At 36.4% G+C, this 13108-nt stretch overlaps 1 protein-coding gene across 50 annotated transcripts in view; it reads left to right on the top strand.

Annotated features, from left to right (window-relative positions):
• The window catches only part of WNK1 (WNK lysine deficient protein kinase 1), a 163000-nt gene that overhangs the window by 61249 nt on the left and 88643 nt on the right, over window positions 1-13108 (top strand). For all 50 annotated transcript variants that reach the window (XM_070270813.1, XM_070270810.1, XM_070270809.1 and 47 more), the window contains exon 2: window positions 4465-4637. In XM_070270813.1, the coding sequence (XP_070126914.1) occupies window positions 4465-4637 (173 nt within the window). The remainder of the gene's footprint in view (window positions 1-4464; window positions 4638-13108) is intronic.

Below are 13108 nucleotides of genomic sequence, written 5' to 3'. Positions count from 1 at the left end.
TATCCAAATATATGCCCCTCTCACCTATGTACCGAGTCCTCCATACTTGTATGGTCAGTTGGAAGTGTCTGGTTTATGTTTCTCTCTTATTTCTGTAATAGAGACTGAGACCTTGCCATGTCCCCTTTGCATCCCTGCCTCCTTTAGACTTTAAAGTTTTATTAATTTTTTAAAAATTTTAAAGGGAGATAATAAGCAGGTTAGTTATAATAACTCAAGGGAAACAGTGAACCAGAAGGTAGATCTGAGAACCTTGCCCAGAAGGTAGCAGAGAGAAAGAAATGGAAAGTGAGAGAGAAATTAGAAGATATGAAGGATATCAAGTAAGGTTCCACACACACAACACATAGAAACACACATATAAAAATCTTACAAAGAAGAGAATAGAGAATGGGAGGAGGCAGTATTCAAAGAGATAATAGTTAAGAATTTTCCCTGACTTGAAGACAAATACTTGAAACTTGAGTCTTAAAAAGCACAATTAGCCCCGTTATGTATAAATAAAACTAGATGCATCGTAGTGAATGTGCAGAGCACAATTTTTTTAAGAAAGTCTTTAGAGCAACCAGAGAGAAAACACAGATAAACTACAAAGGAGGACATTTATACTGACAGCTACAATAGATACCAGAACACCATGAAACAATATCTTGAAAGTGCTGAAAGAAAAATAAACCAACGTAGAATTCTCCATGCATCTAAAGTATCATTTATGAGTGATGATGAAATAAACATTTCAAACAACCTAGGTTTATACCACTAATGGATGTTCACTGAAAGAATTTTGAAAAATGTATTTCAAAAATGAAGAAAATTGAACCTAGAGAAGGGAGTAAGGAGCAAAATGGAATGGTGAACAAAGGTATGTGACTAAAGGGCTGGCCCAATGACGATAAGTTCTCGCACCCTGCTTTGGCAGCCCAGAGTTTGGGGGTTCAGATCCTGGACATGTACCCACACATCACTCATCAAACCATGCTGTGGTGGCATCCCACATATAAAACAGAGGAGGATAGGTACAGAGTTAGCTCTGGGCCAGTCTTCCTCAAGCAAAAAGAGGAAAATTGGCAGCAGATGTTAGCTTGGGGCCAGTCTTCCTCATCAAAAAAAAGAAAAAGAGAGAGATGAGTAAATATAAGTAAGCATATACCATTTAATTAATTATAATGGTGTCTGCTTAACAAGTAATAGGATATTAGATGGAACTAAAATATTAGGGTAAATAATGTATAAGATGGGAGGGGTGAGGGGTGAATAGAGTAGTGATTTTTTTTTTTTTAAAGATTTTATTTTTTCCTTTTTCTCCCCAAAGCCCCCCGGTACATAGTTGTGTATTCTTCGTTGTGGGTTCCTCTAGTTGTGGCATGTGGGACGCTGCCTCAGCGTGGTCTGACGAGCAGTGCCATGTCCGCGCCCAGGATTCGAACCGACGAAACACTGGGCCGCCTGCAGCGGAGTGCGCGAACGTAACCACTCGGCCATGGGGCCAGCCCCATGATTTTTTTTTTTATGGTAAACACTTACCTTAGTGAAGTTTAAAAAATTAATATGTGCTACTTGGGGAAAAGGTTTATTGGAGAACAGAATATTTATACAGCTTCAGTGTCATTCCAAGTAGTATGCTTTTAGTTAAAATTCTTGATAATATTCTGATAGTTTTAGTTGACTTATGCTACAATTTCTACGTTATAAAAATAAGTCTTCTGATTGGAAAAAAAATAGCCTAAATAATTTAGAAGATGGGAGAATGTTGCAGTAAGTGGTCCTATAGGTATGAATTATTTTAAAATTATAGCACTTAATAAAGTGTGTGGTGGGCTGGCCTGGTGGTGTAGTGGTTAAGTTCACACACTCTTGTTCAGCAGCCCTGGGTTCACAGGTTCAGATCCTGGGCGCGGACCTAGCGCCACTCGTCAAGCAACACTGTGGCGGCATCCCACGTAAAATAGAGGAAGGTTGGCACAGATGTTAGCTCAGGGACAGCCTTTCTCACACACACACACACGCACACACAATAAATAAATAAAAATAATGTGTGGTATTAGTGCAGGGGTAGACAGACCATTAAAATAGAATATGGAATCCAGAAATAGAACTGAACTACGCTTATATGGAAAGGATGGGTTTCTCATCAAATGATATTGGGGTTGTTGGCTGACAGAGAACAAAAGTAACAGCCAGTCTTTCTTTTATTCAGCCAATTAAATTCCTCAACAAATAAATTCCCAAATGTAGCCAACAAAACAAATTTATATTTTTAAAAAGGAAAAATAAAAATTATGGCCTCAGTGTCTGAAAGAATTACTGAAGAATAAAATCCACCTACCACAAAGTAAGAGACAGAAATTGAACTACAGTGAAATAAAAACATCTGTAATCAAAAGATATCATAAGCAAGGTGAAAATACAAACCACAAATTGAGAAAAGATATTTGTAACTCACAAAACCAATAAAGGATTAGTATCCAGAATATATTAAGAATCCTACAAATAAGATAAAAGCAACAAATGATATGATTGGGGAGCTCGCAGAAGAGGAATCTCAAGTAGTCTGCAAAGAACACAAAAGTTTGTCTTATAATTGACTCTGAAAATGTAGATTAAGCAGCAGGATATGATTCTACATCTATCAAATTGACAAAAGTTAGAATGTCTAATAATACCAATTGCTGGTGACCATTTGCAGCAATGGGAATATTCATACAATGCTATTGGAAGAGTAAATTGGCACAGTCTCTTTGAAAAGCAATGTGTTGATGGTGAAAATTGAAGATGTCTAATACCCTATGATCCAGTAATTCTACGGCTAGCCGTAGTATCCTAATCGATATTCTTAATATTTTTTTGTGCCTCAGATCTCTTTTGAAGTCTAGAATAATGTTTTAAGTCCATGTAATAAAATACATAGGGTTATAATGGAAACAAATTATACTGAAATGGTTACCAAAATTTTTAATTTGTTATAGTATACATAATTAGTGTATACTAATAAGATCTATTGGAAGACCTAACAGCTATCATACCTTCAAAAGTAATGATTAACGTAAATGATGTTTTCAGATTATCTCACTGTTAAGTGATATGAAAATATGCAGGTCTGTTGGTGACAAAAATCACAGGTCAACTGCTGAATACTATTAGGTGTATACATTCATAATTGAAGAAAATATTAAATTTCAATCCAAGGTTAATGAAAAATAAAGATTTGTTTTCATACCAGTTCACAAACCTGTGTTAAAGAGGTTTGTACACCCCAAGTTAAGACCTTGTGTCCTAGAGACACCCTCAAATGAATGTCAAAAGAGATTAACATTGCAACACCATTACAGTTACTCTAGTAGCAAAAAATGGCAAACAACGTAAAGATTCATCAGTAGGAGATTATATAAATTGTGGTATATTCAGACAAAGGATAAGTACATAGCAGTGATAATGAATGAAGCTGAGTTACAATAATATGATAGATATTTTTTACTGTCTCCTTGAATACCATCATGGGTAAATCTCAAACAGTATTGAGTGGAAAAAGTAAGCTTACAAAGAATGCACACTCTATAGTAGCATTTTATGAAATTTTAACATTTCATATAAAGTATAAAAAACACATACGGGAATGGTATGTTAAAATTCAAGGTAGTGGCTATTCAAGGGTGAGCAGGAGTGATGGGAAGGACAGTCTAGTTACATAGGGGGCTTTAAATTATGTCTAATGCTTAATCATTTAACTGTATGATGGACACATTACTTTATTGTATGCCTGGAATGGTTTGTTGAAGTATGTATTACATGCTTTAACAGAATATTAATATGACAGAGATAGTTTCAATTTTAATTTACAGAACAATTCAGAGTTCGTATGCAGGAGACCTTGTCAAGGGAAGAACAGCAAATTAAGTGGTTTTCCCAGTTCATCTCAGATAAGAAGTCAGTTAACCTATGATGTGCCAGGAGGCACTTGAAACGTGTGATGAAAGCATACCGGGTAGATTATATAATTCTTACAAAGTCCTCTGAGGGGAAAGTATATATTCATAAAGGGAATTCTTATCAAAGCAAAAGTAGAACTGGAGTTTATATTTTGATCTTTCTGCCAAAGCCCATACTTGTTCCATGTTATTAAATTGAGTATCTCTAGCAATAGAACCTTATTTTGGAAGTGGTAAGTTAACTGCATCTACGAAATGTGACTGTATCCAAGGCACACATTAACAGTAATGATACTAAAATAATTTCAAGCATGACTTTATAATCCAAAGTTTTCTTAACTACACTGTAGCCTGTTCTCTCTCATATGACAGGCTGATGAAGTTACTAGTTATTAGTAACTTTAGTTTTAGAACGTTCCTGTTTTATTTTAACACTATTGCTCATTATAGTTTAGTACATGTTTAGCATCTAGATTTAACTGTGTGACTTGGTGTTTTATTATTTTAAACCACATTTTGTTTTGGTTTCTGATTTTAGGATCGGAAGTTAACAAAGTCTGAGAGGCAGAGATTTAAAGAAGAGGCTGAAATGTTAAAGGGTCTTCAGCATCCCAATATTGTTCGATTCTATGATTCCTGGGAATCCACAGTAAAAGGAAAGAAGTGCATTGTTTTGGTGACTGAACTTATGACATCTGGAACACTTAAAACGTAAGTCCATCAATATCATAAAAGCTGACCAAGAAGTATGAGAGAATTTAAGTTTTCTTATTTTAGGCCTTACCAGTCCTAATTTTGTTGCCCAGCATACTAAGGAGGGAACAGTCCCTCCAGATGTTAGTGTATTAGCTCACTTTCCTGCCCACAAAGTCCTCTGGTGTATAAAATGATTTTATAATTATTTATTGGTAAGTATTAAAATGAGAAGTTATAGCAGAATAAATTATTTTAAGTTATTAAAGTTAAGTCATGGTGCTTGGCGGTTTGAAAATTGAGTAGCTAAGGGATGAGAATTCAAATGACAAGGTAGCCCTCTAGTGGTTAAAATGAGGTTGAAGCTTATTGAGAAGCTTTACCTATTTATTTTATCACCTTGTATAGGGCAGTTTTTGCTACATCTATGCAGCTGTCATATCAAATGCAAATTGTATTGTAACAGTTATCACTAGATAATTCCATTTCCAATAGCATCAGAAATTGAAGGCAAAACAGCTAGACCTGTCGTCCTTTTCAGGAATACAGATAGATCAAATGCAGAAATTCCCCATTCCCTATTATAAAGAGTTTTAAGATAAGAGTTGAAGCATGCCTTTGAAATCCCAGGTCTCTTAGAGTAACTTTCACATTACTATGTAAACAATCTCCAAAACTCTTCATCTTGCAAAACTAAAACCCATTAAACAAGTCCCCAGTCCCCCCTTGTCCCAGCCCTCGGCAACCACCAACTGCTTTCTGTCTCTATGGGTTTATCTAATCAAGATATTTCATATAAATGGAATAAAAAAATATGTGGCATTTTGTGTTAGTCCTTTTTTAGTTAGCATGATATTTTCAAGGTTCATGTTGTAGCATATATCAGTCTTCATTCCTTTTTATGATTAAATAATATTTCATTTCATGGATATACCACAATTTGTTTATCCATCCATTTGTTGGTAGACATTTGGGCTGTTTCCTTTTGGCTATTGTGAATAGTGCTGCTGTGAACATTTGTGTACAAGTGTTTGAGTATCTGTTTTCATTTCTTTTGGATATATACCTATGAGTGGAATTGCTGAGTCAAATGGTAACTTTTTGAGGAACCTCTAAACTGTTTTCCGCAGTGGCCAAACCATTTTACATTCCCACCAGGAATGTATGAGAGTCCCAGTTTCTCCACGTCCTTGCCAAGACTTGGCTTTTTATTTGTTTTTTGCTTTTTAAACAGCCATCCTACTGGGTGTGACATGGTATCTTATTGTAGTTTTGATTTGCATTTCCCTAGTGAAATCATAGTGAGTTCAACCAGGTGTTAAACATCTTGTTACGTGCTTATTGGCCATTTAAATATCTTTGGAGAAAAGTCTATCCAAATATATCTGGAGAAATGTCTCTTCAAGTCCTTTGCCCATTTTTTTTTCTTTTAAAAGATTTTATTTTTTCCTTTTTTTCCCCAAAGCCCCCCATAGTTGTATATTTTAGTTGTGGATCCTTCTAGTTGTGGCATGTGGGACGCCGCCTCAGCGTGGTCTGATGAGCAGTGCCATGTCCGCGCCCAGGATTCGAACCAACGAAACACTGGCCGCCTGCAGCGGAGCGCACGAACTCAACCACTCGGCCACGGGGCCAGCCCCCAACCTTTGCCCATTTTTTAATTGCGTTGTTTGTCTTTTTGTTGTTGGGTTGTAAGAGTTCTTTATATATTCTCTAAGCTAAACCCTTATCAGATACGTGATTTGCAAATATAGGTTGTCTTTTCATTTCCTTGATAATGTCCTATGATGCACACAGTTTTAACTTTTGATGAAGTCCAATTTATGTTTTTTCTTGATACTTTTGCTTTTGGTATTATGTCTGAGAATGTATTGCCAAAACCAATGTCATGTACATTTACCCGTCTAAGAGTTGTATAGGTTTAGCTCTTATGTTTAGGTGGTTGTTCTATTTTGAGTTAACTTTCGTGTACATGCGAGGTGTGGGATCTACTTCATTCTGCTGCATGTGGATGTCCAGTTGTCCCAGCACCATTTGTTGGAGAGACTATTGTTTCTCTATTAAATGGTCTTTGCACCCCTGTCAAAAATTATTTAATTATAGATGTATGAGTTTATTTCTGGACTCTCAATACTGTTCCATTGGTCTACATATCCTTATGTCAGTACCACACTGTTTTGAATGCTGTAGCTTTGTACTATGTTTTGAAATTGAGAAGTGTGAGTTCACTAATTTTGTTCTTCTTTTTCAATATTGTTTTGGCTGTTTGGGGCCCCTTCCATATGAATTTGAGGATTAGCTTTGCGTTTTTGCAAAAAGGCTGATAGAATTTTGATTCTATCTGTAAATAAATCTACAGATACATTGAATCTGTAGGTCACTTTAGGTAGTTTTACCGTCTTAACTATATTGTGTTCCAATCCATGAACATGAGACGTTTCCATTTGTCTTCTTTGATTTCTTTCAACAGTGTTTTCTAGTTTTCAATGTATAAATCTTTCACTTCCTTGTTTAAATTTATTCCTAGGTATTTTATTCTGTTGGGTGCTATTGCAAATAGAATTGTTTTTTGGGTTTTTTTTTCAGGAAGATTAACCCTGAGCTAACTGCTGCCAATCCTCCTCTTTTCACTGAGGAAGACTGGCCCTGAGCTAACATAACATCCATGTCCATCTTCCTCTACTTTATATGTGGGATGCCTACCACAGCATGGTCTGCCAAGCGGTGCCGTGTCTGCACCCAGGATCCGAACCAGTGAACCCCTAGCCGCCAAACATGTGCACTTAACTGCTGCGCCACCAGGCCAGCCCCTAGGATTGTTTTTTTAGTTTTCTTTTCAAGTTATTAATTGTTGGTGTATACAACATAACTGATTTATGTGTGTTGATCTTGTACTCGTGCAACTTTGCTGAATTCTTTTATTAACTCTAGGGGTGTGTATGTGTGTATGTTTGTATTCTTTGAGGTTTTCTGTATATAGGATCATGTCGTCTTCAAATAGAGATGATTTTGCTTCTGCCTTTCCAATTTGGATGCCTTAATTTCTTTTTCTTGCCTCATTACTCTGGCTAGAATTTCTAGTACAGTATTGAATAGCAGTGGTTATTCTTGTTGTATTCCTAATCTTAATGAGAAAGCTTTCAGTGTTTTGCCATTGAGTATGATGTTAGCTGTGGTTTTTTCATAAATGCTCTTCATCATACTGAATATATTTTCTACTATTCCTAGTTTGAGTGTTTTCATCATGGAAAGATGTTGGATTTTGTCTAATGCTTTTTCTACATCAATTGAGATGATCGTTTTTCCCCTTTGTGTTACTAATGTGGTGTATTATGTTAACTGATTTTCTTAACAACTTCACGTTTTTCATAGATAAATCCCACTTGGTCATGGTTTATAATCCTTTTACTATGCTGTTGGGCAGTTAATATTTTGTTGAGGATTTCTGCATCTATATTTGTAAGACATTGGTATATAGTTTGGTTTTCGTGTGGTGTCTTTGGTATCAGGGTAATACTGGCCTCATAGAATGACTTATGAAGCATTTCCTCCTTTTCTACTTTTTGGAAGAGTTTGAGAAGGATTAGTGTTAAGTCTTCTTTAAATATTTGGTAGAACTCATCAGGGAAGCCATGTAGTCCTGGATTTTTCTTTGTTGGGAGGTTTCTTGAGGGAATGTTCCATGTACACTTGGGAAGATTATGTATTTAGCTGTTGTTGGGTGTTATGTTCCATACATTTCTGGTCTAAGTGGTTTATAGTGTTCAAATCCTCTGTTACCTTAATTATCTTCTATCTAGATGTTCTATCCATTAGGGAAAGTGGGTTATTGAAGTCTCCAACTACTACAGAAGCGTATATTCCTCCCTTCAGTTCTGTCAGTCTTTGTGTCATGTGTTTGGGTGCTCAGTTGTTTGATGCGTATATGTTTATAGTTATTATATGTTATATCTTCTCGATGAATTGACTGTTTTATCAACATATAATATTATTTATCTCTTTTATCAGTTTTTGACTTAGTCTGTTTTGTCTGATATTAATATAGCCACATCACCCTCTTCTGGTTATTATTTGCGTGGACTGTCTTTTTCTATCCTTTCATTTTCAGCCTATGTGGGTCTTTGGATCTAAAGTGAGTCTCTTGTAGACAGCAAATATAGATATATCCATTCTATCTCTGTCTTTTAATTAGAGAGCTTAATCCATTTATATTTGAGGTAATTAGTGATAAGGAAGCCCTTCTGACATTTTGCTATTTGTTTTTTGTATTTCTCAGTACCTTTTTTTTTTTTTTTTGAGGAAGATTAGCCCTGAGCTAACTGCTGCCAATCCTCCTCTTTTCCCTGAGGAAGACTGGCCCTGAGCTAACATCCATGCCCATCTTCCTCTACTTTTTTTTATATGTGGGACGCCTGCCACAGCAAGGTGTGCCAAGTGGTGCCATGTCTGCACCCGGGATCCAAACTGGCGAACCCTGGGCTGCCAAAGCGGAGCGTGTACACTTAACCGCTGTGCCACCAAGCTAGCCCCTCAATACCTTTAAGAAAGATTATCCATGAGCTAACATCTGTTATCAATCTTCCTCTTTTTCTTTTTCATCCCCAAAGCCCCTGTACATATTTGTGTATACTAGTTTTAAGTCCTTCTAGTTCTTCTGTGTGGGATGCTGACACAGCATGGCTTGATGAGCAGTGTGTAGGTCCACGCCCAGGATCCAAACCCGTGAACCCCAGGCTGCCAAAGCGGAGCATGCAAACTTAACCACTCAGCCATGGGGGCAGCACCTTCCTTTGTATTTAATTGATTTTTTTGTAATGTACTGTTTTGATACCTGTCTCATTTTCTTTGTGTATATTTTTTAGATATTTTCTTAGTGGTTACCTTGGGGATTACAATTAACATCATAAATTTCTAACAGTCTAGTTGGGATTGATACCAACTTAGCTGCAGTGGCATTCAAAATCTGCTTCTATACAGCTTTGCCTCCCCCATGTTTTTTTTTGTTTTTTTTTTTTAAAGATTTTATTTTTTTCCTTTTTCTCCCCAAAGCCCCCCAGTACATAGTCGTATGTTCTTTGTTGTGGGTCCTTCTAGTTGCGGCATGTGGGACGCTGCCTCAGCGTGGTTTGATGGGCAGTGCCATGTCCGCTCCCAGGATTCGAACCAACGAAACACTGGGCTGCCTGCAGCGGAGCACGCGAACTTAACCATTCGGCCACGGGGCCAGCCCCACTCCCCCATGTTTTTGTTGTCACATATTACATCTTTATACATCGTGTTCCCATTACCACTGACTTATAATTATTGCTTTATGTATTTGTCTTTTAAGTCACATAGGAAATGAACAGAGAAACTACAAACTAAGGATACATTAATGTTGGTTTTTATATTTAGCTATATAGTTACCTTTACCCGAGATTTTATTTCTTCTTATAGCTTCAAGTCGCTGTCTAGTGTTCTCTCATTTTAGCCTGAAGAACTTACTTTAGCTTTTCTTGTACAGCAAGTGTACTAATAACAAACTCCCGCAGCTTTTGTTTATCTGGGAATGTCTTAATTTCATGTTTTGGTTTTTTTTTTTGGTGAGGAAGATTCTCTCTGAGCTAACATCTGTGCCAGTCTTCCTCTAGTTCATATGTGGGATGCCACCACAGTATGGCTTGATGAGCAGTATGTAGGTCTGTACCCAGGATTCAAACCCGTGAACCCTGGGCCGCTGAAGCAGAGCACACAAACTTAACCACTATGCCACTGGGCCAACCCCTCACCTTGATTTTTGAGTGATAATTTTGCTGGATATGAAATTCTTGGTTGACAGAGTTTTTTCTTTAAAAAACGCTTTAAATATGTCATTCCTCTGCCTTCTGGCCTCTGTGATTTCTACTGAGAAATTGGCTGATGATCTTATTGAGGATCTCTTGGTCGTAACAAGTTGTTTCTCTCTTGCTGCTTTCAAGATTGTCTGTTTGTGTTTGGCTTTCAACAGTTTGAATGTAATGTGTCTCATTGTGTGAATCTCTTTGAATGTATTCTTATTGAAGTTTGTTGAGTTTCTTTTATGTGTAGATTCATGTCTTTTATCAAATTTGGAAAGCTTGTGGTTCTTATTTTATTGAATATTCTTTCTGCTCCTTTCTATTGTTTTATTTGGGATTCCCATTATGCATATGTTGGTCAGCTTGGTGATATCTCACAGGTCTCTTAGGCTCTTTTGATTTTTCTTTATTCTGTTTTAATTTCTCCTTCTCAGACTGGATAATTTCAGTGGACCTATCTTCAGGTTTGCAGCTTCTTTGTTTTGTCTCTTCAAATCTGCTGTTGAAACCTTTCAGCGAATTTTCTATTTCAGTTATTTTATTTTTCAGCTTCAGAATTTCTGTTTGGTTCCTTTTTGTAATTTCTTTATTGATATTCTCTGTTGAGCTAAAATTTCGTATACTCTAATGTTGGGCAGCCTTTGTTCTTATCATTTGTCTTCCAATTTTGTGGGATAGTACCATAATTACCCCCATTTAACCACAAGTTGGTTGTCAGTGTATATTAAATATTTTAGAACTGAAAAGCTCATGAAGAGCTATGGTTATAGTGGTGGAGCTTTTCAACTGCTTAGGCTTTTCTGCAAAGTGGTTGTGCATGAGTCAGCTGTAATGAAGGACTTGGAAATGCTGTATCAGGGAGATCATTCATTCATTTATATATATAATATATATGTTAATTATGTTTTTTCTGCACTGATGGTGCCTGGTTGTCACTTTTCTTGTTTGGTTGTGGTGGTTTTAACTAATATTCATGTTTTTAGCACGACTTCTTATTCTCACCATATTTAGCTTCTCTGACTTTGGAAATGTCCCATTTGTGGTTGTAGGGGGCAAATTGGATTTCTTCTTACAAACAGTGCCACAGTAATCATGCTTATACCTGTGTCCTTATTTTTTTCTATAGAATAGGTTTCTAAAAATGAAATGTGAGTCAAAGTATATATGTAATTTTTGTGTTATTTTAATTCTAAAAATTTTTTTTGAGGTATAATTGACATACAACATTATGTTAGTTTCACATGTACAACATAATGATTCATATTTGTATGTGTTGTGAAATGATCACCACAGTAAGTCTAGTTAACGTCTGGCACCATACATAGTTACAGAATTTTTTTGAATGCAGGACACAAAAGATTAGTTTCTGCTTTAATTTAAGGACAGTAGGGAACCACTGGAAAGGTTTTGATCGTGATCCAGCAGTGACACAATGCCTTGAATAATTCAGAAAACAGTTGAATACCTGCTGTGTGCCAGGGACTATATTAGCATTCCCTTAGAAAGACTTATCTGATGGTAGTATACATAACAGCTTAGAGATAGAGTAGCTAGTCAGGCAGTAGCAGTAGTGCAAGCTTAAGAAATTCATTGCCATCTCTGTCTTGTAATAGTTGTGTGACATTGGTCTCACTATCCTCATCAATAAAAAGAAAACTTAATACTCTTCACCAAAAGTGGTAGTGACTTTGGTTATTAGCATTGCTTGAAATGTATGCCATATCAAATGTTTTAAAATCCAGTGTGTTAAAAATTGTACTTCAAGAAAAGTGAAAACTTTTGTGCATCAAAAGATCCTATTAACAGAATAAAAAGGCAGCCCATAGAATGGGAGAAAATATTTGCAAATCATATAACTCAAAAGGGGTTAATATCAAGAATGTATAGAGAACTCCCAAAACTCACCCACATAAATAGAAACAACTTAATTCAAAAATAGGCAAAGGACTTGAGTAATTTCTCCAGAGAAGATAGACAAATGGCCAATACTCATGAAAAGATGCTCAACATCACTAATCATTAGGGAAACGCAAATCAAAACCACAATCAGATACCACCTCATACTTGCTAGAATGGCTATTTTCAAAAAGACAAGAAATAGCAAGTGTTGGTGAGAATGTGGTGAAAAGAGAACCCTTGTGCACTGTTGGTGGGAATGGAAATTGGTACAGCCACTATGGAAAATAGTATGGAGGTTCCTCAAAAAATTAAAAATGAAAATTAAATTCCATTTCTGGATATTTATCCTGCAGGAAACGAAACACAAACTCTAAAATTTATATGTACTGCTGTGTGCATAGCAGCATTGTTTACAATAGCCAAGACATGGAAGCAACCTAAGTATTCATCATTGGGTGAATGAATAAAGAAATTATAACCTGCCACAGGGCAGCTGTTGAGCTCTTGAAATGTGGCTAGTGCAAGTGGGAAATGGAATTTTTTATTTTAATTAATCTACATTTGAGTATAAATATTCATGTTTGTCTAGTGGATACTGTATTGGACAGACTGTCACTGCAGAAAGTTCTATTGGACAGCACTGTTCTAGATGCTGTGGTCATCTCAAACTCTGTCCTCACATTCCTCAGCTAATAAGGCTACAGGCTTCTATCCCGGTTTGAGCTTACCTGCACAGTCAAACTGGAGCCTTCCCTTAGCTGAAAAGGTGTAACA

This window comes from Equus caballus, chromosome 6 (assembly GCF_041296265.1).
Source record: "Equus caballus isolate H_3958 breed thoroughbred chromosome 6, TB-T2T, whole genome shotgun sequence".
Lineage (NCBI taxonomy): Eukaryota > Metazoa > Chordata > Mammalia > Perissodactyla > Equidae > Equus > Equus caballus.
Note: the sequence above shows the minus strand (reverse complement) of the source record. Positions and strands in the feature narration are given on the sequence as shown.